We start from the raw sequence: 24,151 nt of genomic DNA, 5'->3' as shown, positions 1-24,151 counted from the left end.
CTTGATTTGGAGACACAGTTGGAGGCCATATCTGCAAGAAGAGAGTATACGTTGAAATTTATAGCACAGCTTTGCAAAAGTGCCAGTGCTTATTTCCAGATAGCAGGAGAGGCAAGCCAGAAAGTCCACCTACCCAATTTACTCTTTCTCCCTGGTTCTATCAGGGTTTCCTGGAGTTATGGAAATGAATGGCACCTGGATCCTCCCTTGGGGCACAGTCGACCCACCTTGTACTTGGCATGTGAGCAAGAGCCATTGCTTCCCATGGTCCAGAATGCAGTGTCATGAGGCCAGCAAAATGAAATGAGTTATTGAAGGTCTCCCAGCCAGTGAGTAGAAACCAGAGGAGATGTCTCTTTTAGGCCATTTCAATCTCATTTACCCAACACCCAGTTTACAGGATGCGACACAGAGTAGGCGCCCAGTTAATGCTGCAGGAATGAATTATTTCTGAGTTTCTCTTGGAAGAGGAGAGTGTGTACTGGGAGGGAGGCTGGGTCCATTCAGACCAGAGGAAACATTTGCTCCTTGGCAAAGCCGTGTATCTCTTTGGGGGATGTGAGTGAGCTTCCATTGTTGAGTCCCAAAACATAGAGTGTTTCCCTTGGGAACATGGGGATCATCAAGGTTCCCTATCCTAGCATTCTCATCATAGGAGGCGTGAGGGAGGGGCAACAAAGGGCCCAGCTGAAGTCCCTGGAACTCTGGCTCCAGGCAAGTAAGCCAAGGGCTACAGAGCCCCATCACCCAAAGAGCGCGGAGCAGTCTGCGTCATATTCTGCACACACATGTCCTCCCTACAAGCTTCACCCTCCTGGACAGTCTGGGCTCTCATATGTGCTAGTCACACCATAAACTTGCAGTGACTATCAGCTTGGTTCTGTGATTACCCAGCAGGGAGGAAGGGAGTTTTGTATCTTCTAGAAGAGGCAAAATGGGGTCATTTGCTTACTGTAGAGAAGGAAAAGGTGAGTGATCCAAGCTACCTGCTGTCCACATTCAGTGGAGGAAAAACTTTGCTGAGGGTATATCAAGGAAAGATTTTTAGAGGAGATTTCAATTGAGCTGAGCTTCAAAAATAGAGGATTTAGACCAGGACATTCCTTATCCTCATAGGCAATTTCCTTTTTGGAAGTTTATGTTAAAACCTCATCATTTTAGGACTCTTGCAAGCACTTGTAAATGGTTATCAAGCCAGAGCCTGGTCTTCCCACGTAGTCACAAAGCAGACAGGCTTGCTAGTCACCCGCCCTGCCCCAGACCTCAGATGCTCATTCTCTTCACTCAGGGTGTTTTTCCTGCCTTTGCCCATGAACTGAGGCAACCGAGCCTTGGTTTGGAAGTCAGAATTCAAGCTTTGGGTTAATAAGGACCGCTCACTAGTTCTGGAAGTCCCAGCTTCCTCATCTGTAAAAAATGGATGATAAAACTGCCCTCTAGGGGTTATGTAAGCATTAGAAAAGTTAAGGCTTTGAAAGTACACTCAGTAGGTGTTCAAATACATGGCAGCAACTATTAATATCAATTAGGTAAAATTCCATGGGGAGTGCTTGGTCACCCTTCTCTGCTGAGCTCCTGATAACCACTGGACAGTGGTGATCCAGTAACTCACCGTTCTGGGGCCCTGGACTGCAGCCAGCAGCCTCATAGGCCGAGGGTTAGGGTGACACTGAGCCAGCCCAGGGCAAAGCTCTGCTGCTGGCTTCAGTCCCAAGCTCCAAATGCCTCCTTTAAAATGCTGCCTGAGCAACATGGATGGCGCTGGAAGGGATCATGCTCAGCGAAATAAGCCAGAAAGAAAAAGAAAAATACTGGATGGTCTCACGCATAGCAGGAATCTAGAAAACTCAAATAAGGGACCAGGAAAATAAATAGCTATAAGAAAGTGAAAATCAAAATCAACAAAAAACTATGAACCAGAGACACTCTATGAGGGGTGGGAGAGCAGGGAGGGGAGGGACTGGGGTCAAAATAAGGGGATTGCAGTTGTATGGGGAATATAAAAATAAAATTTATTTAATAAAAATAAAAAATAAAGTACTGAGGAATCATTTAAAAAAAATGCATTTCCAAATCTGAAATTAAACTGAAGGTATATACTGAATAAAGCCATCTAGAGAATTAAAAAAAATAAAATAAAATAAAATAAAATAAAAATAAATACATTTGTAAAAATAAATAAATAAATAAAATGCTGCCTGGTTTATAGTTGCTTGTTGATTTTGATTTTTACTTTATTATAATTACTCTTTGTCCTGGTCCCTTATTTAGGTTTTCTAAATACCTGCTATGAGTGAGACTATCCAGTATTTTTCTTTTTCTTTCTGGCTTATTTTGCTGAGCATGATCCCTTCCACACTACAGGGAGGTGGGGGAGGGGGAGAAGGGAACAGGATCACAACAAGGGGGGGTGGGGTGGGAATTGTATGGGGACTATAACCAAGATGAAAACGCATACATTGTGCAAAAATGAAAAATGATGTAAAAAATATAAAAATAAAATTTTAAAAAATAAAAATAAATAAAATGCTGCCTGGTGGCAGCTGGAGAAAACAAACAACTTGCACAGTCTCCCCTCTTGGTCTAAGGCTGTCTGCTCTCTGACTCTGCCTGGGTAGCTTCTGCTGGCTCCCAGGTTCCCTGCCTCCCATCAGGGGGCATCCCTGCTGGTTTCCTTCTGGTCTGGTACCAAAGCACGGCACATCTTCAGAGGGTGCCATTCTCATCTGTGGCCTTCCTGGGAACCATCCTCACTGGAGTTGAGTCTCAGTCACTGAGCTGGCTCAGCAGATCTCAGCCTCTGGGGAGAAAGTGTGGCAGGAATGGAGGGCACTAGGGGGGAACTGATGAGATGAGACTGGAAATACAGGTGTGGGTCAAATTCTGAAGGGTTTGGTAGGCCGTGTGTGGGTGAGAAGGAAGTGATCCACCAGGTGGAGGTCTGTTTCCTTTTACCTTCTGCTACCAGTCCCCCCGCCCCCCGCCCCCAGCAGACTGCTTTATAACTCTTTGACATAAAAGATGCTTAAAAGGCAGATAGTGGTACATCTTCCACTAAAAATAGCCATAACACCGATAGTGCCTCACACTTGATTGTGCTTGATGATTTCCAGAAAGCCATCACTTGAGCCCAGGAAGAGCACAGCCTTTAGAATATCACACCCACCCTGGTTTGAATCCCATTCTCATTGACTAAAAGTCTCCTCTGTGCAATGCAGGATCCTCCTGAGGAACAAATAAAGCAGAATACTTTGAAAACTGAATTTCAAAAAAAAGGTCCTTGCCTCTGATGGCCTCATTTGAAATCATTGTGGTTCTGTGACTCCCTAAATAAACCGCCCTCCCATTTTACAGATGAAAAACTAAGGTTAATTGACATCTCCATGGTTGTCTTAGGCTGTTTGAAACCAAAACTATGGCAATGATGATCTCTGAATCACCTTCCAACTAGCCTTTCCTTTTCTTGAAGAAGTTTAAGGCTAAATAGCTTTATTGTCCCATCCTGTCAATTCTAAGAACTATGACTGTCCTCTTCCACTCCATCTCTGTCCTCTTCAGTTCAAACTGATAGTGTTTCCTTCTGGGGTGGTTAATTAGGTCCAGGGTTCACCTCTGTATTAGTCATTTAGCAAACGGTCTGCCACCCCCACCATTGGTGTATTCTTTCATACATGCTTTCATATTTTTATGCTATATGGACAGATGAGAATTTTTCAGATCTTTAAGTTATGGTTTCTTGGAGCTTAACAATTCCTTCTTCAGTTCATTTCTCTCCTCTCACATTTTATTATAAGCATCAATAGGAAGCAAGAGGCTCCTTCAACACTTGGCTCAGAAGTCTTCTCAGCTAACTATCCAATTTCAACACTCCCAAGTTCTGTCTTCCACAAAACACTGGAACACACGCAGTTCAGCTAAGTTCTTTGCCACTTTTTAAGAAAGATGACCTTTTCTCCACTGCCCAGTAATAAGGTCCTCGTTTTTGCCTGAGACCTCATCAGAATTGTCTTTAATGTCCACACCTCTACCTGCATTCTGTACATAATTATTTATGTAATCTCTATGATGGAAGCTTTCTCTCACATTTCTCTTTCTGAGATCTCACCAGAATCACCTTAAAAAGCCTCTTCACAGCAATAAAGGCTTTTTTCTAGCCAGGGCCTCAAAACTCTTCCAGACTCTACCCGTTACCCAGTTCCAAGGCTGCTTTCACATTTTAGGTATTTGTTATAGCATCACATTTTTAAATACCAATTTCTGTCTTAGTCAGTTTGGATTGCTAAAGCAAACTACCATGGACTGGGTGACTTAAAACAACAAACATTTATTTCTCACAGTTCCGGAGGCCGAAAGTTTGGCCAAGGTCAGGGTGCCAGTAGATTTGGTTTCCGGGAAGAACCCTCTCCCTAGTTTGCAGATGGCTGGCTTCTTGCTGTGTCCTCACGTGGAGGAGCGCACAAGCTAACTCTCTTGTCTCTTCTTAGAAAGGCACTAATCCCATCATGAGGACCCCACTCTTCTGTCCTCATCTAAACCTATCTCCCAAGACCCAACCTCCAAATCCCATCACCCTGAGGGGTTGGGCTTGGGGGATGAGCACCAACACAGCATGTACGAATGACCATGTAGTTAATGAATTTAGAACAGAATCCAGTTTCCTGACTTCTTCACCCCCATCATTTCCTCCATGCCGAAAACCGAGAATCTCAATGAGCATAGTTTAGGGTGAATAGTCATTCATATTTACCCACAGGGCTTGTCTGATTTATGTCATCCCTGAAAACTTGACTCTCTTTGTAAATATGTAACATCCATTTAGCCTTGTGCCCTTGGGCAACTTACCTTATCTCAGTTTTTCTTCTATAAATTTGGTGACAAATAATACCTGTTAACTCCATATAGTTGAAGGGAGTAAATAAAATTTATCTGAATTCCTTCATCTGTAAAATGGGGTTAAAAACAGGACCCACTCTGCAGTGGGTTGTGAGCAATAGCTGACTGACACACAGAGAGGGCTGGGGACAGTGCCCAGCACACTGTTGTGTTTAATCCTGTCCCATACAGCATGGCTCATGCCTTGGACACAAGTCACCTTCTCCCTGAGCTAAAACTTCACCACTGCCCCTACATCCACAGGCCGTAAGCCTCTTCCTGGCTTTATGCATTCTCAGATTTATCGCCATCTCAGTAAAGTAGGTATTTTACTTACCTTGTTTGTTTTGTTTATTATGTATCGTTATATATATATATATATATAGTGGTTCTCAAATTTTAGCATCCATCAGAATTACCTGGAGAGTTTGTGAAACCAGATTGCTGGGTCAGCCGAAGGATGTAAGATTCAGTAAGCCTGTGGCAGGGCTGGAGATTTTTAATTTCTAACCAATTCCCAAGTGCTGTGGAGCTGCCAGTCTCAGGCACACTGGAACCTACCTCCCCAATGTATCAGAAAGTGCAGCTGGTGACTCGGGTGGCTAGTCTTTAAAAATCTTATTTATTGTCTCTCTTTTACTAGAATCTGTGCTCAAAGGGGACAGGAAATTTTGTCTGTTTATTCATTGATGTATGCCCAGCCCCTAGAATAATAGGTGCTCAGTAAATACCTGTGCCGAATCTCCTTGAATGTGTACTGTGTGTGACCCGGCAGGGCCCGCGCTGGCGTGGCCTGGCGCGCCAGCTGACCCATGTCTGTGCCCTAGATCACCCGGGCGGCCTGCAGAACCACTCGCGGCTCCGGACCCCGCCGCCACCGCTCTCACACGCCCACACCCCCAGCCAGCACCACGCGGCCTCCATTAACTCCCTGAACCGGGGCAACTTCACCCCGAGGAGCAACCCCAGCCCGGCCCCCACCGACCCCTCGCTCTCCGGAGAGCCCCCTGCCGGTGGCGCCCCGGAGCCGGCCCACGCCCAGGACAACTGGCTGCTCAACAGCAACATCCCGCTGGAGACCAGGTGCGGTGCGAGCTGGAGGGCAGGGGGCGGTGGGGGGACCCTGGGTTCTACTGGCACCCTTGTGTGCCCACTTGACCAGGGAAGTTGGGCCTGGTGCACAGGCTGCCAGAGAGAGGGGCGGTGGGACACAGGACAAAGAGCTTGGGCTTGGGATTCCAGCCCACCCTCCAGGGCTCCCTACCGCCTACAAGGTATGACTTTGGTCAAGTGGCTAACCCCACTGTAGCCACTTTCCTTGTGTACACAGTGGGGAGGGCTGTTGCAGAAGGAGATGAGAGCCTGTGTGTGTGTGTGTGTGTGTCTGGCACAGGGATGTGGCAGAGAGAGGACCAGGTCAGTGTTTGATTTGGGCCTGTGCCTCTGCTTGTCCCTTTGTTTGGTCACCTTATGCCTGGGAGGGCCTGCCTGGCCTGTGCTGGGTGCTCAGTGAATACTCTTTCTGTCCTGCTCCTCCATTGTCCTCCATTCTCCCCTCCACTCATTCTGCCCATCCACCCTGCTGTCCTAGCCCCTTTATACCTAAAGGCCAAATAATCCCTAACACTGGTACATCCACTTTTGGTTACACGGCTTTCATCCTCATCATGTGATGTCCTCACATCTTCAAGAAGTGGGATTATTATTATTCGGGAGTCTCAGAAGCTGAGAATCAGAGAGGGTAGGTGACTAGCTCCAGAGACACAGGCTCCTGATGCACGGCTAAGATGTGAGCCCTGATTCTGTGGGCAGTGCTGGCCCCTGCACCACAGCCACCTTCTTCCACTCTCTCCTGGATCCCTCTGCCTCTCCCTTCTTCCAACCTGGAGATTGCTTTCTTCAGCTCAGTCCTGTCACCATTCTCCTCCCCTCCGCTCAACCACTACTTTCGTAAAATGGAAATAATTTTTATGATTACAAAAGCCATACAAAGTCACTAGAGAAAATGCGGAAAAATACAGAGATGAAAATGAGATTTACCCATAATCCTACCACTCTGAGATAAGCAGTACGGACTTTGGGGAGCACAGCCTTTCCCTCTAACTGAAGATGAAGTGTCCAAGGCCGGCGCTTCTTCATCTTCTACCCTATCTCTTAAACTAGTGGGAAACATAGATTTGATTTCCTCAAATCCCTGCTCATTATCAGTGGAGAGGACAGAGCTCATACCACGTCTAAGGAAGTGAAATTAATCTAAACACAGAAAGCACAGCCGGCCGACTCTGCGTGGCATGTAACTGATAGTCATACATTGAGCTTCTGTTGCTCAGTGAGAGAAATCAGCATCCTTTGTGCCATTTTAAACCTGTAGAATCACTTTGCCAACAGCAAATTTCTCCGAGACATGTCCCACCCTCCGCCCCTTTCAGTGTCTTAATGACTATGTTTCAGTGGACAGCCTTTAAAACCATGTGTGACTTTCCCTATGTGCCTCCTTTGCTCTCATCAGTGCAGTCAGATAATTGTATGTCAGCTCACCCGGAGGAGCCTAATCAGATCTCCATTATGTCCAATGTGCTTATTGAATGACTGCATGTGGCCAAAAGAAACCAGCAAAGAGTCGATGGTTCTAATTCTCTGCATGGAACACAATGGCCACTCCCTCTACTTAGATGTTCATTTTTCTCACTTAAGATTCAAAGTGGATGATTCTTCAGGGTTTTTTGTGTGGTTTTTGTTTTGTTTTGTTTTTATTTATTTTATACAAGAACTGTGTTTTGTTTTTTTGAAAGAAAGGAACGTAGAGGAGGAGCAGCAGGGAAATTTTCCTAATAGTTTGAGATGCATGAGAACATGATCCCAGCTTGACTCCCTTGCCTCATCAACTGCTTCTTACCTGCCTTTTTGGTCCTCTGTCCTTGCACATCCATCACTCAAGACACATGGAGCTTCATTGGCTTTCATCTTTATTTTTCAAGAAAATCAATGTTCATTGTAGAACAGTTAGGAAATGGGAATGCTTAAGCATGAAAAGGAAATGATCCATATCTACTGCCAATAGTAACCATTGTAACATGTTGGCATAAACTCATATACACCATTTATGCATATGTCTACATATATATATAACATAATTACATACACATTTCATGTTCAATACATGGATGAGAGTGTACATATGTCTGTGATTAGCAGCCTCCTCCAAGTCCTCAGTCCTTTTGTGTCCCTGTGCCTTTGCATATGCTATTACACAGCTCTCTGCAGAGTTGCTCTCTTTGCTCCTTGGTCCTACTTATTCTTCAAGACCCACGTGAAATGTTTGAGGTAGTCTTTGTCAGTGACCCCAGAGTTCTGTGCACGTAAAGGTAGCCTAAAACACTGGGGTGGGGGGGGGAGTGTGGCTAACACAACCAGAATTCTGAATCTTAATATTGACTGTAACTGGTTGATGGCACAAAGCTAACAAGGGGCATTTTAAAAGGGATAAATAACAAGTCTGGCAGGTAGACTTGCAAGTCACATCTCAGTGAGATAGGCAGAATAGGAACTTCAGAGTCAGGTGGACCTGAATTCCTACCTTGGCTTGCAAACTTACTAACCAGGCAGGTTCTAGAACATTCCTGAACCTTGATTTCCCATCTATAAACTGGTATAAGAATTCATATCTTTCAGCTTAAGAAGTCAGTAAAATAGCATGTGAGGGCACACAGCAGAGTGTCTGCCATTCAAAGCTATAAAAGCTACCCCCCCAAAAAAAACACATACATATACCTTTTATTTTCATATACATCTGCTTTCCATATCAACCCAGCAAGGAAAAAATGTCATTCAGAAAATACTTATAGAGACCCTACACACCAGAGGAGGTAAGTGGGAAGTCATAGGAGGAAATAGTAGGTCAAACCTCTTGTCTCCTTTGAGGAAGTCTGATCCTGGTGTTCAGTGGGCATAAGCAATGGTTTGGTCACAGTAGTGACTTGTTCAGAGCACAGTCACATCCTCTGTGCAAAGCCCACCTTAGTGCTCACTAACTGTGGACCTAGACCTTGTATTTCTTTATATCTAAAATGGAGCAAACAATAGTTATTTCCAGTTTTGATTATAATAAGAGACTACTCCAAAACTTAATGGCTTAAACCACCAGATGATTTTATACAGAGAGTCAGAAGTTCAGGAGGTGCTCAGCAGGGCTGAGTTTTTTTTATTTTTGCCCCACATGCTATTGATTGGGGTCAGTCAGTGGCATTAACTGCCAGCTGGACTAGTCTGGAGGCTCCAATATGGCCTCACTCACCTGTCTCCCACCTTGGGCAGATGGCTGAAAAGGGTGCTCAGCGGGGCTCCTCTCCCTCTAATGTGGTCTCAGTGTCTCTCCACCATGGTCTTCCCCACAGGGACTTGTGTACTTCAGACCCAGTGGCTCCAGGCTTCACAGCACTGCTACAGAAACTGCTGATCCTCCTAAAGCCCATAGAGCTGACATAGGGTCACTTCTGCCCATGTTTTTGTCAAAGCAGTTTTAGGCCAGCTGGCTTCCAGGGGAGGAACAATAGATGCCACTTCTCAAAGGGAGAAGTGTCAAGAATTTTCTACCCCCTGTAATCCACCACCCTGCCCCTGCCTCATGAGGCCATGTAGCCATTTTGGAAGAGAGTGTCTAATCCACAGTAAGTGCTCAGCTTACCACGTAGTACTTGTTCAGTAAATAGCCACTGAGTGCCTACTGTGAGCACGGCTGGTAGGACATTAAAGAGAACAGAGTCTTGCAGTAGGGTAAGTGCTGTGATCAAGCTGTAAAAGGAATGCGCTGTTTTAATTGCCTCGGTCTCCCCAGCAAGCATCCAGGGCTTGCTGTGGGATGGTTACTTGATAATTATTCTTCTACAGGTGAAGTGAATGTCTGATGGCACAGACTTTTTTTTTTTTTTAAGATTTATTTATGCATACAAGAGCTGGGGTGCAGGCCAGAGGTCTGGGGGGCTGAGAAGATTCACCAGAGAGAGTGGGGAACAGAACAGGCAGACTGACTGAAATACACTGCTGAGGGGAGCAGCGGGCGAGTCAGGAGAGGTCTGCTGCATCATGTAGGTAGCTCCCTGGCCGGCCGGGGGTGGAACTCATGCTGCAGAGGCTGTGGATTGCTTCATAGTGCAGTGCTTAACCCCTTGTGCCACCAGGGAGGCCCTGATGGCACAGTATTGAGTGAGATTTGAGTGAGGAAAGGGGAGACTGCTCAGTGGACTTGGTGCTTTGTGGCTTATAGAGCAACCATGGCCTCCAGATTGGGCTGGGGTCGGGGGCAGAGGAAAAGAAGTCCCAAGGGAGGCATAGCCTGAACAAAGGCAGAGCAGCCCTAGAGAAACTATCACAGGCCCTTCCCTAATTGTTAAACTGAGTCAAAAATAAAAAGCTAAGCAAATACCATGGCAGCTGGTAGAATGACCAGGAGGGATTTAGATTTTATGCTGGCAGGAAAAGAAAGGCTAGCAGAAGGACGAAGGAGCACAAGGACTTGATGAACCTGCTCCTAATCTGTGTCCTACTTGCTGATAGCGCTCCCCGAAGGTAACTGAGCCTCCCAGGGAGGAGATGGGCCTGCCAGTGATCCCTAGAGCTAGGCCAAGATGGTGCTTTAAGCCCCACAGGAGCAACTGTGCTCCGTCCTGGTGGGAACCATGTGTTCAGGGTCCCTAAACCCTGATCCACTTCTTTCACAGTGCAGTGTCAGGTTCTTAATTGATTTCACAGGGACTATCTGATTAATGACGCGCCAGGCTCCTGTTGAAGGGGAAGCCAGAGCAGGAGGCTGCCAGACCTCAGCTACAGCTCATCTCGTCTCAGGCCTGGTTTGGGAGCTCGGGGCCACTTTGTGGTCACATTGAAGCTGAGCAACATCCCTGCCCACCCGCAGAGATGGGAGGCCATCCTGGTAGTCTCCACCCAGCTCTGGTGTGGCTCGACAGTGCCTTCTGGGGGGCCACGCCAATCCCTGAGCTTGTAGGGGGTCAGGATGGACAGTCATCTCTGTCATTTGGTGATTCAGTCACAAACATGCATAAGACCCACCTCAGGTCTAGTGAGGGAAGTAACCCTGTGAATGAATGAAAGGAGACTGGGCTCTGTGGGTAATGTTCTGAATGAGCGAGTACGAGAGCAGAGAGGGGCTCGCTACCCTCTGCTTGGGAACATAAAGTAACAATCACAGCACCACGCACTGAGCCCTTACTGGACGTTCTTGTAAGCTTTCATCCCAGGGCTCTGGAGTTTTACTGGGGACTTGTGACTCTACACCTCCTGCCTGGCAAGTACACAGATTCCAGATTCCCAGAAGGAAGCAGCATAACCTATATTGTTTGTACAGAGTTTAGGCACAGCTAATGGTGGGAACCCTCCAGAAACCTGAGTTCCCAGACACCAGCCAAGAGTCATCCTTATAAGCCGACCTTTCAAAGGACAGCAGTCAGGACTACCATCTTACAGTTGTTTTTTTTTTTTAAAGTTTTATTTATTTATGCATATAAGAACTGGGTACAGGCCAGAGATGTGGGGGTGAGAGGAGTCACCAGAGACAGAGTGGGGAACAGAACAGGCAGATTGACTAAAATACACTGCTGAGGGGAGAAGAGGGTGAGTCAGGAAAGGTCTGCTGCACCCATCTTACGGGTTTTTGCACATGTAGGTAGTGTTCTTATTCTCATCTTAAACATGAAGTATCTGAAGCACAGAAAAGAAGTTAGTTGCATAAGACACCATAGCTAGTAAGTGGCATCCACGAGGATCTGCATGGCTGCCTAGCCCATGCCCCAAACACTGCACTATGCTACCTCTCTGATGATTAATGGTAGCTTCTTGGATGAGTTACTAGGAATTTCCAGGGAAGAAAGGAATTCTGAGATATGTGGGACAATTGTGCAAAGGCATAGAGCCAGGAGAAAGCTTAGTATTTGGGAGAGATGAGTAAGAGTTGTATCTAAAGGGGAAGCAGAGGGGGCCTACAGAGATGACAACAAAGAGGGATCAGTAGTAGAGAGCCCTAAGTTACATGAAAAGGAGGTTGTGCTTCTCTCCACAAAAAATCTGGGGGTGGCAGAAGTCATAGCATCTTTTAAACAAGAGAGCACCATGAGGGCATTGGCCTCTTGGGTGAGTAGTCATAGCATCTTTTAAACAAGAGATCACCATGAGGGCATTGGCCTCTTGGAAGGATAGCAGCCTGCAGAGCTGCGTTTTTTTGTGTGTTTCTCTGTCCTTTCATTTGTTTATATGCTAGCTCCATACTGACTCTGTGTGGCCTTGGCCCAGTCTCTGACCCCCTGCACACCTTGGGGTCTTAGGAACAGGATGTGGGATACCTGTCCTGCCCCACTAGGTGGCTGTCCCAGGGCTTTGTGGACAAATCACTATGCAGGACAGCATGCTATTGTAGGAATAGGGGTTGTGGAACAGGGAAGTCCCCAAGTACTAGTGGTCACTACAGCTTCCTGGCCACTGCCTGCCCCAGAGACATTTGTTTTACCCTTAGGAGGTAAGGTCAGCCTGCCTTCAATCAGAGAGATGGATCTGGAAGCCCCTACTTCAGACAACTCAGAGACTATCCCACGGCCTCCCCTGGGGCCTAACAAGGGCCCAGTTTCTTTCGCACTCCAAGAAAAACTTTCAGAGCATCACAGACTGGGCTTCAGTCCCTGTCTCCAAGTTCTCAGTGACTCTTCTGAGAGGCAGCTGGAGGCTGTGAGGTGGGAGAGCCTGGGTGTGAGTCCCATCTTGCTCTCTTTTCATTGCCTTTTGATCTGGGACCAGATAGTATGCATAGTCTGGGCCCAGTTTGTCTCTCTGCAAGATGGCATAACAATGCCCACCACTGTGAGGATCAAATGAATCAGGTGTCTTCCCTGAGCTCCCAGCAGCAGTGACCTGGAGACCACGCGGGACTGTGACCCGCGGAGGACTCAGCAGCTCAGGGTCCCTGGCAGGAAATCTTGTAACTTCTTTCCCAGAAGAACTGGAAACTGAGAGTGTTGGGGTGAGAGGTAGACAGGAAATTTGGGGGAACCTTGAACTGGGCATCAGGACACTGGGCTTTAGTTTCAGCTCTGCCGTGGACTTACTGGGTGTTGAGGAGCAGACTCGTGTCTCTCTGGTTCTCAGCTTCCTCATCAGTCAAATGAGCCTGATCATTTGACCCAGAACTAAGTTTCAAAAGTACAGAATAAAGTTATTTGAAGGCAATAGTAGCACTCTGAAGAGGCAACATTTTCAGCAAGTGCTCAAATTCCCGAGTGATCAAAATGATTAATATCTGAATAGCATGAGTGTGGAAGCGCTTTTAGGAAATTGTCTACCCTGTCACTCTAGAAACCCTTTGTTCTGTTGCATTGCCTTTTCCTTTGTCCCAATGGGGCTTTACTTTTAGGAGATAATTGTCTGCTCCCTCTCCTTTTTAAATAACGTTCTTTAGTTAAATTAAAAAGAAAAATCATGCTTGATCCAGATACTGGAAAATCCCCACTGTTAACATTGTGATCTTTATCCTTTCTGTCTTTTTCTTCTCTGAATATATTTGTTTGTTTGTTTACGATGGGTTTTGTGATGATTTGAGTGACTGAGAGCACAGCCCAAGACTCCCGGTGCACCCAGGCTCAGGGCCAGGGCGGTGGCAAGAACTCTTCTCCAGCCCCCCAGCCCCACAGACCCTCTGTGCAAGGATGGTTAGGGCCTGCTCAGGCTGGCCCATGTGCACTATAGCGAGACCCACAATTCCCTCCTGAAATTCAGGGAGTGGAGGAAATAATAATAAAACACCACCTGTGCTGCCCTCAATTAAGCACTGATTGCAGATTCCAGTATGCCGGACACAGTTCCTTTTGTATCCAACCTCGTTCACAGTACTCAGCAGGTATTTATTAAGTGCCTGCTGTCTTGTACCAGGCACTCTTCTAGATTCTGGGCACTTGGGCAGTGAACAAGTAAGACAGTACGACTTCTGCCCTCATGAAACTAAATTAGGAAAAAAATATGTATGTTTCTATGTACATGTATAGGGTGGGTGGGTGGGTGTGCATGTGCCTAGTGCAGTAAGGTAAACAAAGCAGTGCAGAGGTCTGGGGGGATTGGCAAGAGTGGGGCGGGAGATCTATATTTGGGTGAAAAGAGAATGATCCCTGCTGGGGGACGGCTAGTCAGGCAAGTTAAAGCAAAATCTTAGCTAGAACCTATCTGAACCTCCTCTACCAAGAGGAGGTTGTGGCCTACTATTGTGAGGCCACCTGCCTGGGGTCAGAAACAAGGCCACCAAGGGGTTCCACACCCCAGGCACTGGAAGAGACACCGGGGCCATTGATATAACCTGTAATGCCTGCTACCCAGGCCTCCCGACACTCTTTAGGGTTCTCTCCAAGGGAAGGCCCCACCCCCACTGCCTTTCTCAGAGGCCAAATCAGTGTTGCCTTGTGCTCTCACTGTCTCTGGGAATGTTAACAAAATAGCACTTCAAGATAGTGCCTACAGCCCTTACTCACTTTGCCTACAAGGCCTCCAAGGGACTGGACAGTGACACGGGTTATGAGGCTGGGGGTCCAACACATCCAGCTCCTGTCTCAGCTTCCTGCTTCCTTTATGATTGGGCTTCAGAAAAGTTACTTCTGAACCTTGCTTTACCAGCCCACAAAACAAAGATGATAGTACTGTGTTTGTAAGAGGAATAAGATTTACATTAGATAGTGGTTGCAGAGCTCCTACAATAGGAAATAGATTCAGTAGATGTAGGGTAGGTCACAGCTATTATATTTAGCATTTGCACTTCTGTAATATTTGGTTAGCCCTCAAAAAGTCTTCCAGTGTTACCCAGTTGGTCCGACAGTATCCTTGTGAGCTTAGTATTGTCCTCATTTTATAGATGAAGATTAGGAAAGGGTAAGATTCTTAGCCAAAGTTACACAGCGAGACAGTAGCAGAAAAGAATTGAATTTGAGTTTTATGGGTTCAGACACGACAGAAGATGAAAGGAAGGAAGGTCCCCTGGCATGGCTGGACCCAAGAGTTAGCTTTCTACAGTCCCTTGGGTGCAAGTGGCTGGCTGACACCCCTCCAGTTTGTTCAAAATGATTCATTGTGGGGTTTTCAAGTAAGGAGGCAACAGGCTTGAAAATATCAGAAAACAGGCCCCAGTGCACTGAGTGTGATGATGCAGGCACGGTTGAGACCCCAACGGGCTAGTATGTCTAGCCTCATTCTGATTAGAAATTGGGAAAAATGCTAGAAAATTATGCACTGCCCTCAACATTTGGAGAGACAGAGGAGCCTCCCCTTCTGTCATCGGTGGGACACCATCCTCACTAATTTGTCAGCCCCCCTGTCCTTGCACTGCTAAGGGATCGTCACACTCCCAATAACCATCAGTATCAACCTGGGGGCTCGAAGGGACATGCAGAGTCTCAGGAACCCTCTCCACCGACTGGCTCAGACTCGGGGAGGGGGCGGGGATTGCGGGGTGGCCTCAGCAATGCACAGCTCTCCAGTGATTGATGCTTCTGCTGATTTAAGAACCATCACTTTAAAAGAATGTAGCCCAAAATGCTTGACTTGCTTCTATCTTTGGACTCGTAAGACAAATGCCTCTAACTATTATTTAAGGAGGCACAGCCAGTATATCAAGCAGAGGAGAAAGCACAAGCTTTAGAACAAGGTATATCCAAGCTCAAATTCCCGTTTTTAGCCTTGCTTGCTGGTGGCCTTGGCAATTCCCGTTACCTGCCCACATCTCAGTTTCCTCATCTGTTAGGTGGGGGTGGCCCTGGCTTTCTTGAATAGCCTGTTTCAGAGATTCGAGATAAATGCTGTAACCTGCTGAGCTCAGCGCCTGAGATGTAATCAGTCCCCATCAGTGGGAGCTGTGATTTGATGCCTGCAACTGCCAAACATTCAGGTTTGTAGCGAGAAAGTTCCTTTGGACGGTCTGTGCCAGCCAGACCCCTTGCCCACATGGCTTTCACACCGACCGGTCACCTGGAAACTGTGTCCCGCTGGCCTCCAGCACAACTGCACGGGGCAGCCACTTTGTGTGTTTCTCTACCCCCCCTTCATCGATGCATGACTCATTGCTTCGTTCATGTCTCCATCTGTGCGTAGAAACCTAGGCAAGCAGCCATTCCTAGGGACATTGCAGGACAACCTCATTGAGATGGACATTCTCAGCGCCTCCCGCCATGATGGGGCTTACAGTGACGGGTAGGTGACATCCCCATGCTGCTCCCCTCTGTGTGCGCTCCCCGCGTCTCCTGCACTTGCATGCAGACCCTGAGACCTTTCCCTGGGACCTCCTGAGGGAAGTGATGATGCCATGTTGCATGCCCATCCCCAAGTCCATGTTCAACTCGCAAGAGTTTATCCTTGGGAATACCCTGTCCCCCAGCATATTAACAGCCGTCATGTTAATATGTAGTTCCTGGCATCTCATCGGCTGCCTCTGCCATTCTGAAAGCCATCTCATGTGTAGCAATTTCTGTGTAGCACAGGTCCTGTGTTGTGTGGATTCTGGCCCTGGGTATGGATTCTGTGGCCTGAGGGATCTTGTACCCCAGGAGGGTACAAGATTCCCCTAAGATTTTGGGGGATTGCAGTGCCAGCAAATGCACCCATTTCCCAGGCTGTGTACAGATCTTCCTATGGCCATGGTTAAAGCCAAGGTGCGCAGGATCTCCTGACACCCAGTTTGGCCAAAACCATGTGCTTAGCCATGACCACACTGCCCTCGGGCTGTCGCTGGGCTGTAAGGTGCAGTTGCCCGGCTGTGCTCACACATAGCTTTTACTGCGGGCTTGGCAGGCAGCCATCTGGCTCCTAGGTAGAGTGTTTCAAAGGCATTTGCTGCCGTTGGCTGTGTAACAACCACTCAGGGACTCTTAACCATGGCAGGACTTAGTGATGGTTCCTTGGCTCCCACCTCTCTCAACCCCCTTTAAAAAGAAACATAATCCATTCCTCAACCAAGGTACACTGGCAACATTGGTATCGGAAAAAGAAGAAAATGTGGGTTCCATTATCTCCAGGGTACAGAACAGGACTTTAGACACTTTCCAAGTTACTGTGGTAACTTCCAAGAACAGCTAGTTCAGTCCCCCAAGAGACTACATCCCAGCCCCAGCCCTTCCCAGGAAAAGGATCTCAACACCCACCTTCTGTCGAGTTGGTAAACCTTCTGCCTTGGCTTGGGTGGTTTTCTTCATGGGTAGGTCTTTCCCATCCGTGTTCCGTGGAAATGTGTCTTCGTGTGCCCTGTTGTGTGGTTTTCTGGTACGTGGTCTCTTTCTCTGTCCCTCTTGTCTTCTCTGTGGTGATTCTCTCTCTCCAGGCTCTTCTGCATGCTTCTACTGCTGCCTCTGTCTTCCAGGTTGACTTGGGTTCTTGGTGAGTCGGCAGACCCTAACGCCCCTCCCCGGCTTTTCTCCGCCCACAGGCACTTCCTCTTCAAGCCAGGAGGCACCTCCCCGCTCTTCTGTACCACCTCCCCAGGGTACCCGCTGACCTCCAGCACAGTGTACTCCCCTCCGCCCCGACCCCTGCCACGCAGCACCTTCGCTCGGCCAGCCTTCAACCTCAAGAAACCTTCCAAGTACTGTAACTGGAAGTGCGCGGCCCTGAGTGCCATCGTCATCTCTGCCACGCTGGTCATCCTGCTGGCTTACTTTGTGGGTAAGCACCTCCCTCACCCCAGTTTCCTTTGGTTCCCCTTTGGCCCAGAGGGCAGTGATTAAGACAGCTGTGGACACTGAAAGCACGCTGACACAGTGCCAGCAGGGTTGAGCCAAGCAGCCCCAGAATGTTGGACTGACCTGCCCCCCCCCAAACTGTAAAGTCCGCTTTTCGGGCCCTCTTCTCCTCCCTCTGCATTTAGACCACAGGGAGCTTAGCATCTGCTCTCTCATGCAAAGGATGCATGGCGTTGAGGCAGGCACACTATGGCTGACATTTGCAGTGGTGCTCTGTGATGTCACGCATGCCAATGAGTCGTGTCAGTAAAGTGACAAGATGGAGAGGCTGGTCAGTAGGAGGCCTCTCCTCTTGGCACCACACAGCTGCAGTGAGAAGCAAGAAGAGGCTGGAATGCCTGGTACTGGAGGGCAACTGCTAACAATTGGGTTTTGCCAACCTCAAACCAGGACAGCGGGCCTGAGGGTGAGGGTGTTGCAAGGCAGCCGCAGATACTATGGGAGCCCAGGCCTGGAGTGTGGTCAAGAACCCGGGAAACCCCACTGAGCTGAGTTTCGGGGCCAGCTCCCCCAGGATGGTTCCCCCCTACCTCGTCTATTTCCTCATGCATTTCCAGCTCGTTCTGGTTTGTTGCTCTAAACCCTCTCTTTGGTCTTCTCCCAGGCAAGATACTAATCTAAGGAGATTCTATAGACATTGTGTAGAACCCACTGTTTCTGTGTAAACCAGACTTAATAACAGCCTCTAGCATGGGCGGGGTTGGGGGGGGAGTCCTTCACCCACTATCCTTTCCAACCTTCATATTCTATATTTCTGACATTTAAGGTAGGTCAGGTCAGTTTGAGAGACCTTGAACCCATGCTAAGGAATCTGTAAGGAATCTCATGCAATGATTCTGTAAACAGATGGTTCTCTTTCAGTATAAGCACAACAGAAACCGAACAAACTGGCAGAGGCCAAAAAAGACAGCACACCACCCATTGTGGTAAAGGACTTTGTAACCAGCAGAGCCATTGTAAGTGAGACAAAAACTGTCTTGAGAGGGGGTCGGCACTGTCACTAGGAATTAGTAGAACATGGGTGCTGTGTGTTTGGGGTATAGAGAAGGAATTCAAGCCTGGATGGGGGCTTGGGTGATGTGAGCTAAAAGATTACCTCTCGTGGGATTCTTGACTTTAAAAACCAAGTTATCAGATGGATGATGTCCTGCAAACAAGAAGGTCTCCTTAAATATCTAGAGTGATAATAAACCCCTCTGATTTTTCAGGTCTCTTTTCCCCTCGCGAATATTGGCACACATGTTTCATCTCTTTTTCTATGTGATTGATTAGCTGTTGCTGCCTGGAAAATTGTGTTGAGAAGGCTTCTGAGGCTATATTCAGGCCCAGTGAAAGAGTCTCTGTGATTGATTAGTGATGTCTGTCATGGTCACAGGCATGAAGAATATTGATGACATGCCATATATTTGCTATCACTGCTATGGGTCATTGAGTAAAAGGAACAGCCAAACTGAGAGAGGTCAGTGCCCATCAGACTTATGAGAGGTACATGATTGATGTAGATTGGGTTACAAAGGAGAGCTGTGGGGTTTCAAACACCATCACCTGACACGAAAGTTTCCTCCCGGCACCAGTACTGTGTCCCCACCAGCCACTGTCACAGGCTGACATTATTGTTTTTGACCAACATTGTTATATTTCCTACCGAAGAAGACTTCTGAACAAAAAGTGTCACTGTTCATCAGGAGTCAAATAGCTTTCTGCATATAGATGTCAACTTGTTTTTCACTGAAGTCTTAAGGTTAACAATGTGTACCCTACTTCAGGGAGAAGGAATAAATCTATATATTAAGTAAACTCTTCTGTATTACTTAATCTTTTTTTTTTTTTAAGATTTATTTATTTATTTATTTATACAAGCACTGGGTACAGTCAGAAGTGCAGGAGGGCGAGAGAACTCACCAGAGCCAGAGCGGGGAGCAGAGCAGGCATAAGGACCGAAGTACACTGCTGAGGGGAGCAGTGGGCGGCAGGAGAGGTCTGTGGGCCACGTGGGACCCTCCCCGGTGGCCGGGGCGCAGCCGGGGATCGAACCGGCGCTGCAGAGGCTGCGGGCAGCCCCGCAACCCAGCGCTCAACCGCTGCGCCACCGGGGAGGCCCTGTATTACTTAATCTTAAAGGACTTCTTTTTCTCCCATACATTAAGAATACCTCTCCTGACTCGCCTGCTGCTCCCCTCAGCAGTATAGTTCTGTCAATCCACCTGTTCTGTTCCCAACTCTGTCTCTGGTGAATCCTCTCACCCCCCACATCTCTGGCCTGTACCCCATTTCTTGTATGCATAAATAAATATTTAAAAAAAAAGAATACATGGCCAGTCTACAGCTACTAAAGATAGGGACCGCTGTTGGAGGTAGTGAATGCACTGTCATTGGAAGGATACAAATAGAACTTGATGACCAGTGGCAAGAATAGATTCACTTACTGGCTAGGGGTTTTCAGCAGATGGTCTTAACGTTTTCCTTCCAACTTTGATAGTCTTTGAATCTGTGATTTTGTGAATTTTATTTTGCATTCAGCAGACCATACAGGATGCCCGCTTGGAACCAGGCGCAAGTCCTACCCTTGGTGTGTTCACAGCTTAGTCAAGGACACCACCTGCAGTAATTGAGACAATTTAGGAGCTCTGGGAGCACCCAACTCCCCACCAGGAGGATAAGGGAAGCAGTCCTGTTTTAACTGAATCCTAAAGTAGGTGAAAAACTGAAGTAGACATGCAAGAAGGGCATTTCAACCAAGGGACATTTCAATGACTTGAAGGATGATATGGTGGCAAAGACATTTTCTCTATTTGAAGCTTTTGAAAGGGATGGGAAGCATGATTGGAGCTAATGCAGGAGAGTTTGATTAGATTATGAGGATCAGTTTGGAGGACAAATTAAGGACCTTACTGATGGACAATGAGGAACCATTGATAAACCTTTTTAAAGCAGTGGCAGGACATGGTCAGATTTAACTTAGAAAGATTAGAGTCACAGAAAGAAGGGCAGGCCCTATTGTAGTAACAAGCCAGGAGAAACTGAGGGCTCAACTAAGATGGTGACAATGTCGGTAGAGAGGTATGAGGTAGGTATGAGGTCAACTTAGGAAAATGTGTGTCAAATTAGGAGTGTTTAGTCCATTACTAGTAGATCTTTGCTGAGATTAAATCCATCACTTTGGTAAACCCCTATCCATGTAAAAACCTTAGGATCACACTCTAACTAGCAAGTCAGAGAGGCAACCTGGGGTATTCCCTTTGTTAGCAGAGGACTGGGAGCTGAGCCTGGCTCCACAGCCTGAATGCCATTTCCAGCTCTGCCACCTTGTCACTGTTTGACCTTGGGCCCTGGGCCCTTCTCTTTCGGAGCCCTCTTTTCTGATCTAGAGAATAAACATGACACATGACCTGAGAAGGATATTAGTGAGGCTGGAGTAAACTGATGCAGGTAAAGGCACTGCAGGTGTAAGGCTGTCCCTGCACCCTACCTTTCCTCAAGGTGGGGAGAGGGATGTCTGCTTTCCGCCAGCTGCTGGAGTAAGGGATGTGCATCTTGCTGCTTGGCCACAATCACAGGCTTTGATGACTAACTTGTAAGGAACTATAAATTATTAAAAATCAAATTAATTGTCTCAGCCAAGCACAAATATTCTCAACAAAGACTGTTTTCCAGCAGACCAACTGATCTAATCAACAGGCAAAAGCACAGATACTTAATTAGATTTTTGATGAAAAATTGTGTTTAATTTCAAGTATAATCAATTATTAATTGCTGTAATGAGTGAGTCTGACCGGGTTTACTAATTAACTCATTTAAAAATTATGAATAACCTTTTCATTTGTAATTATTTTCTACATCTTATCAAGTTCCACATAAGAATTACATCACCTCACCAGCAGAGGGGGAGGCAAAAACAAGAGAGTGGAAAAGAATTGTTCTTTTGCTGCTGTTGGCTCAAGGCTGCCAAATTGGGATGATAACACCAGCAGATCCATTTGACATTCTTTTTTTCAGCAGGACAGTTTCTTGGGAAACAAGCAACCCTAACCCTAACCTTTCATTTAGGGAGACATTTGCAGTTATTTTCATGGGATGAAGAGACAATGTCTGTGTGCTCATACCCACAAGGCTCCAGGACCTGGTCCCACCTTTGGGCCTTCCTCTCCCTCTGCCCGCCCCTTTACTCGGCCTCTCTGGCCTGGGCTGGGAATCCTGGGAGGACCCTTAGAAAGTGCATAAGAGAAGATGTGCATTTTTGTCGCCCTTTGGGAGAGGTGGCCATGAGGAGGCTGGCGGTGCTTTATTTACCCACCTTCCCTATGAAGGTCCTCAGATCCTTTTCAGTCTCCACGTCCACCCCTACCTTCTATTTTCTGAAGAAGAGAAACCTTCTTGTACAAAAAATAGGGAAAGACTGATAGGAAGGATGGATAGTTGTGAGTTCGGCCATAAAACTTGTACAGCCATGGCGACTGTTTGTATTTTTATTTTTTTAAGTAATTTTATTTATTTATATGTATTTTATGTCATTGTTCATTTTTGCACAGTTGGCTTTCTCCTCTTGGGTGTAGTCCCTGTAGAATTCCTACCACCAGGTCACCCTGCACCATCTCCCTTGTGCTCCTCCCTCCCCTGTTTTGATTCCTCTCCCTCCCCCTCCCTGCAGAATGTCTCTGATTCATAGCAGCTGTTTTTAAAACATGGTCACCGCAACAACAGTTGGCGTGGTTAGAGCAGTAAAGAGATCCTGGGCCACTCTGCGCATGCTCTTTACTTGCCCTCTCGGGTCCGTTCCAACTAGTTTGTATTTTTGCAGTGAAATCTCACAGGACCATTTTGGGTTCTAATTTCCACCGTACAGATGATGCCACTGAGACCCAGTGACTGAAGTGACCCTTCCCATGGCAAGGTAACTGGCAGGACTCTGACCCATCCGAGCCCAGGCATTCAGACTCGTGAGCTGATGCTTTTTTTTTTTTTTCCCGCTTTTGAGCTCAGTCTTAAGGCCCATGCCATAACTTTCCCATCTTAGTATCTGATGCTGTGGTTTCTTACCATGTGCCTGGCATTGGTCCAAACCCATTACATGTATCATCTCTCTGAACACTCATGACAATTCTGTGAGATGGGCATTGTTTTCTAGAAAAGGAAACCAAAGTTTAATGAAGTAAACCACTTGGTTGGAGCACAAAACCAGTAAATGACAGGATTTCAAAGGCCATCCTTAGCTGCTGCGATGGGCTCTGGGCTTGAGTCAAAAGACTCCATTTCAGGCCTGGCTTTTTCACTTGCTGACTGCAAATTTGGGCAAGTTATCGAACTTCTCTGAACCTCAGTTTCTACTGTCCGTAGAGCTCTTGTAATGTTTGTGGCTGGAATTGTGACTGTCTCCTAAGATTACACCCTGAGATCTGTGCCACCATAGATATGGTGGAATAAAAATTAAAAGGGGGGATTGTAACAGGGTGGTCCCCAGGAAAGGGGGAGGTGCCCTGCCCCACCCAAGGGAGGGTGGAGCTGAGCAGGAAGAGGAGAAGCTGCAGAAGAGACTGAGGAAGGAAGCAGGATGGAGCCAGGAGACCTAGAGGAGGCGCATGGAGCCTAGAGACACGTAAAGAAACTGTGCTTGTCTTTTGGTCGTGGACTGGGTGACACAGATGTGGGTGAGACCCGTGGAGAGGTGACCATGGCAGCTTTTATCTTGATGTTGATTTTGCTCTTTTCCTTCCGGGCTTGTCTGGTTGTTTCTGACTCTTTTCTGTGGGTCCCCACTGGAAGATGCTTTAGACTTGTGGCAGGCTTTGGGGCCTTGCTCTGGGCCGATCCCATATGGATGGAGTTTTACCCACGAGGGGACGGGTAACTTTGGGTGCTTCACTTAGAAACTAGACTCTTTGCCTTACCTGTATTGTTTCCTAGTTTTATTAAAGTTCCTTCCCATTAAAGTCTCCTATGTTTTGTGTTGATGCAGCGGATGGCAGAACCCACTTAGAATAGACAGGTTTGCGGGGTTTGGGCTGCCCCTCTCCCTGTCCTATAACAGAATGATTGCCCTGTGTTGCAGGGAGGCGTCAGAGGATATCATGGTTGAGAGCGTGAGTTCTGAAGTTAGGCTGCCTGCTCCCAGATTTCAGCCCTGCTGCTCACTGCTTTGTGAGTTTTGTTAACTTCTCTCAGCCTCAACTTAACCATCTGTAAAATGAGGATCACGACAGCGGCTACTTCACAGGGTGGTTGCAAAATCCCAGTAAGATCATTTGCAGACAGTACCTACCCATCCACCTGGCCCAGAGTTAGCACTCAATTTAAGTTAGAGACCATCACTGTTATTAATAGTTTTATTTATTTTTTAAAGATTATTTATGCATACAAGAACTGGGAAACAGGCCAGAGTGTGGGGGGTGAGAGGATTCACCAGAGACAGAGCGGGGAACAGAACAGGCAGATTGACTGAAATACACTGCTGAGGGGAGCAGCGGGCGAGTCAGGAAAGGTCTGCTGCGCCATGTAGATAGTTCCATGACCGGGGA

General features: G+C 47.1%; 1 protein-coding gene across 4 annotated transcripts in view; it reads left to right on the top strand.

Moving 5' to 3' along the window:
- Positions 1 to 24,151, top strand: part of TENM4 (teneurin transmembrane protein 4) — a gene marked incomplete at both ends in the record, with an annotated part of 390,357 nt that overhangs the window by 147,874 nt on the left and 218,332 nt on the right. For 3 of the 4 annotated variants that reach the window (XM_084236342.1, XM_084236340.1, XM_084236339.1), the window contains 3 exons: positions 5,700 to 5,955; positions 16,000 to 16,098; positions 17,327 to 17,562. In XM_084236342.1, coding sequence (XP_084092468.1) covers positions 5,700 to 5,955; positions 16,000 to 16,098; positions 17,327 to 17,562 — 591 coding nt within the window. The remainder of the gene's footprint in view (positions 1 to 5,699; positions 5,956 to 15,999; positions 16,099 to 17,326; positions 17,563 to 24,151) is intronic. The other variant, XM_084236341.1, reaches the window with a different exon arrangement.

This window comes from Talpa europaea (assembly GCF_964194135.1).
Source record: "Talpa europaea genome assembly, chromosome: 1".
NCBI lineage: Eukaryota > Metazoa > Chordata > Mammalia > Eulipotyphla > Talpidae > Talpa > Talpa europaea.
Note: the sequence above shows the minus strand (reverse complement) of the source record. Positions and strands in the feature narration are given on the sequence as shown.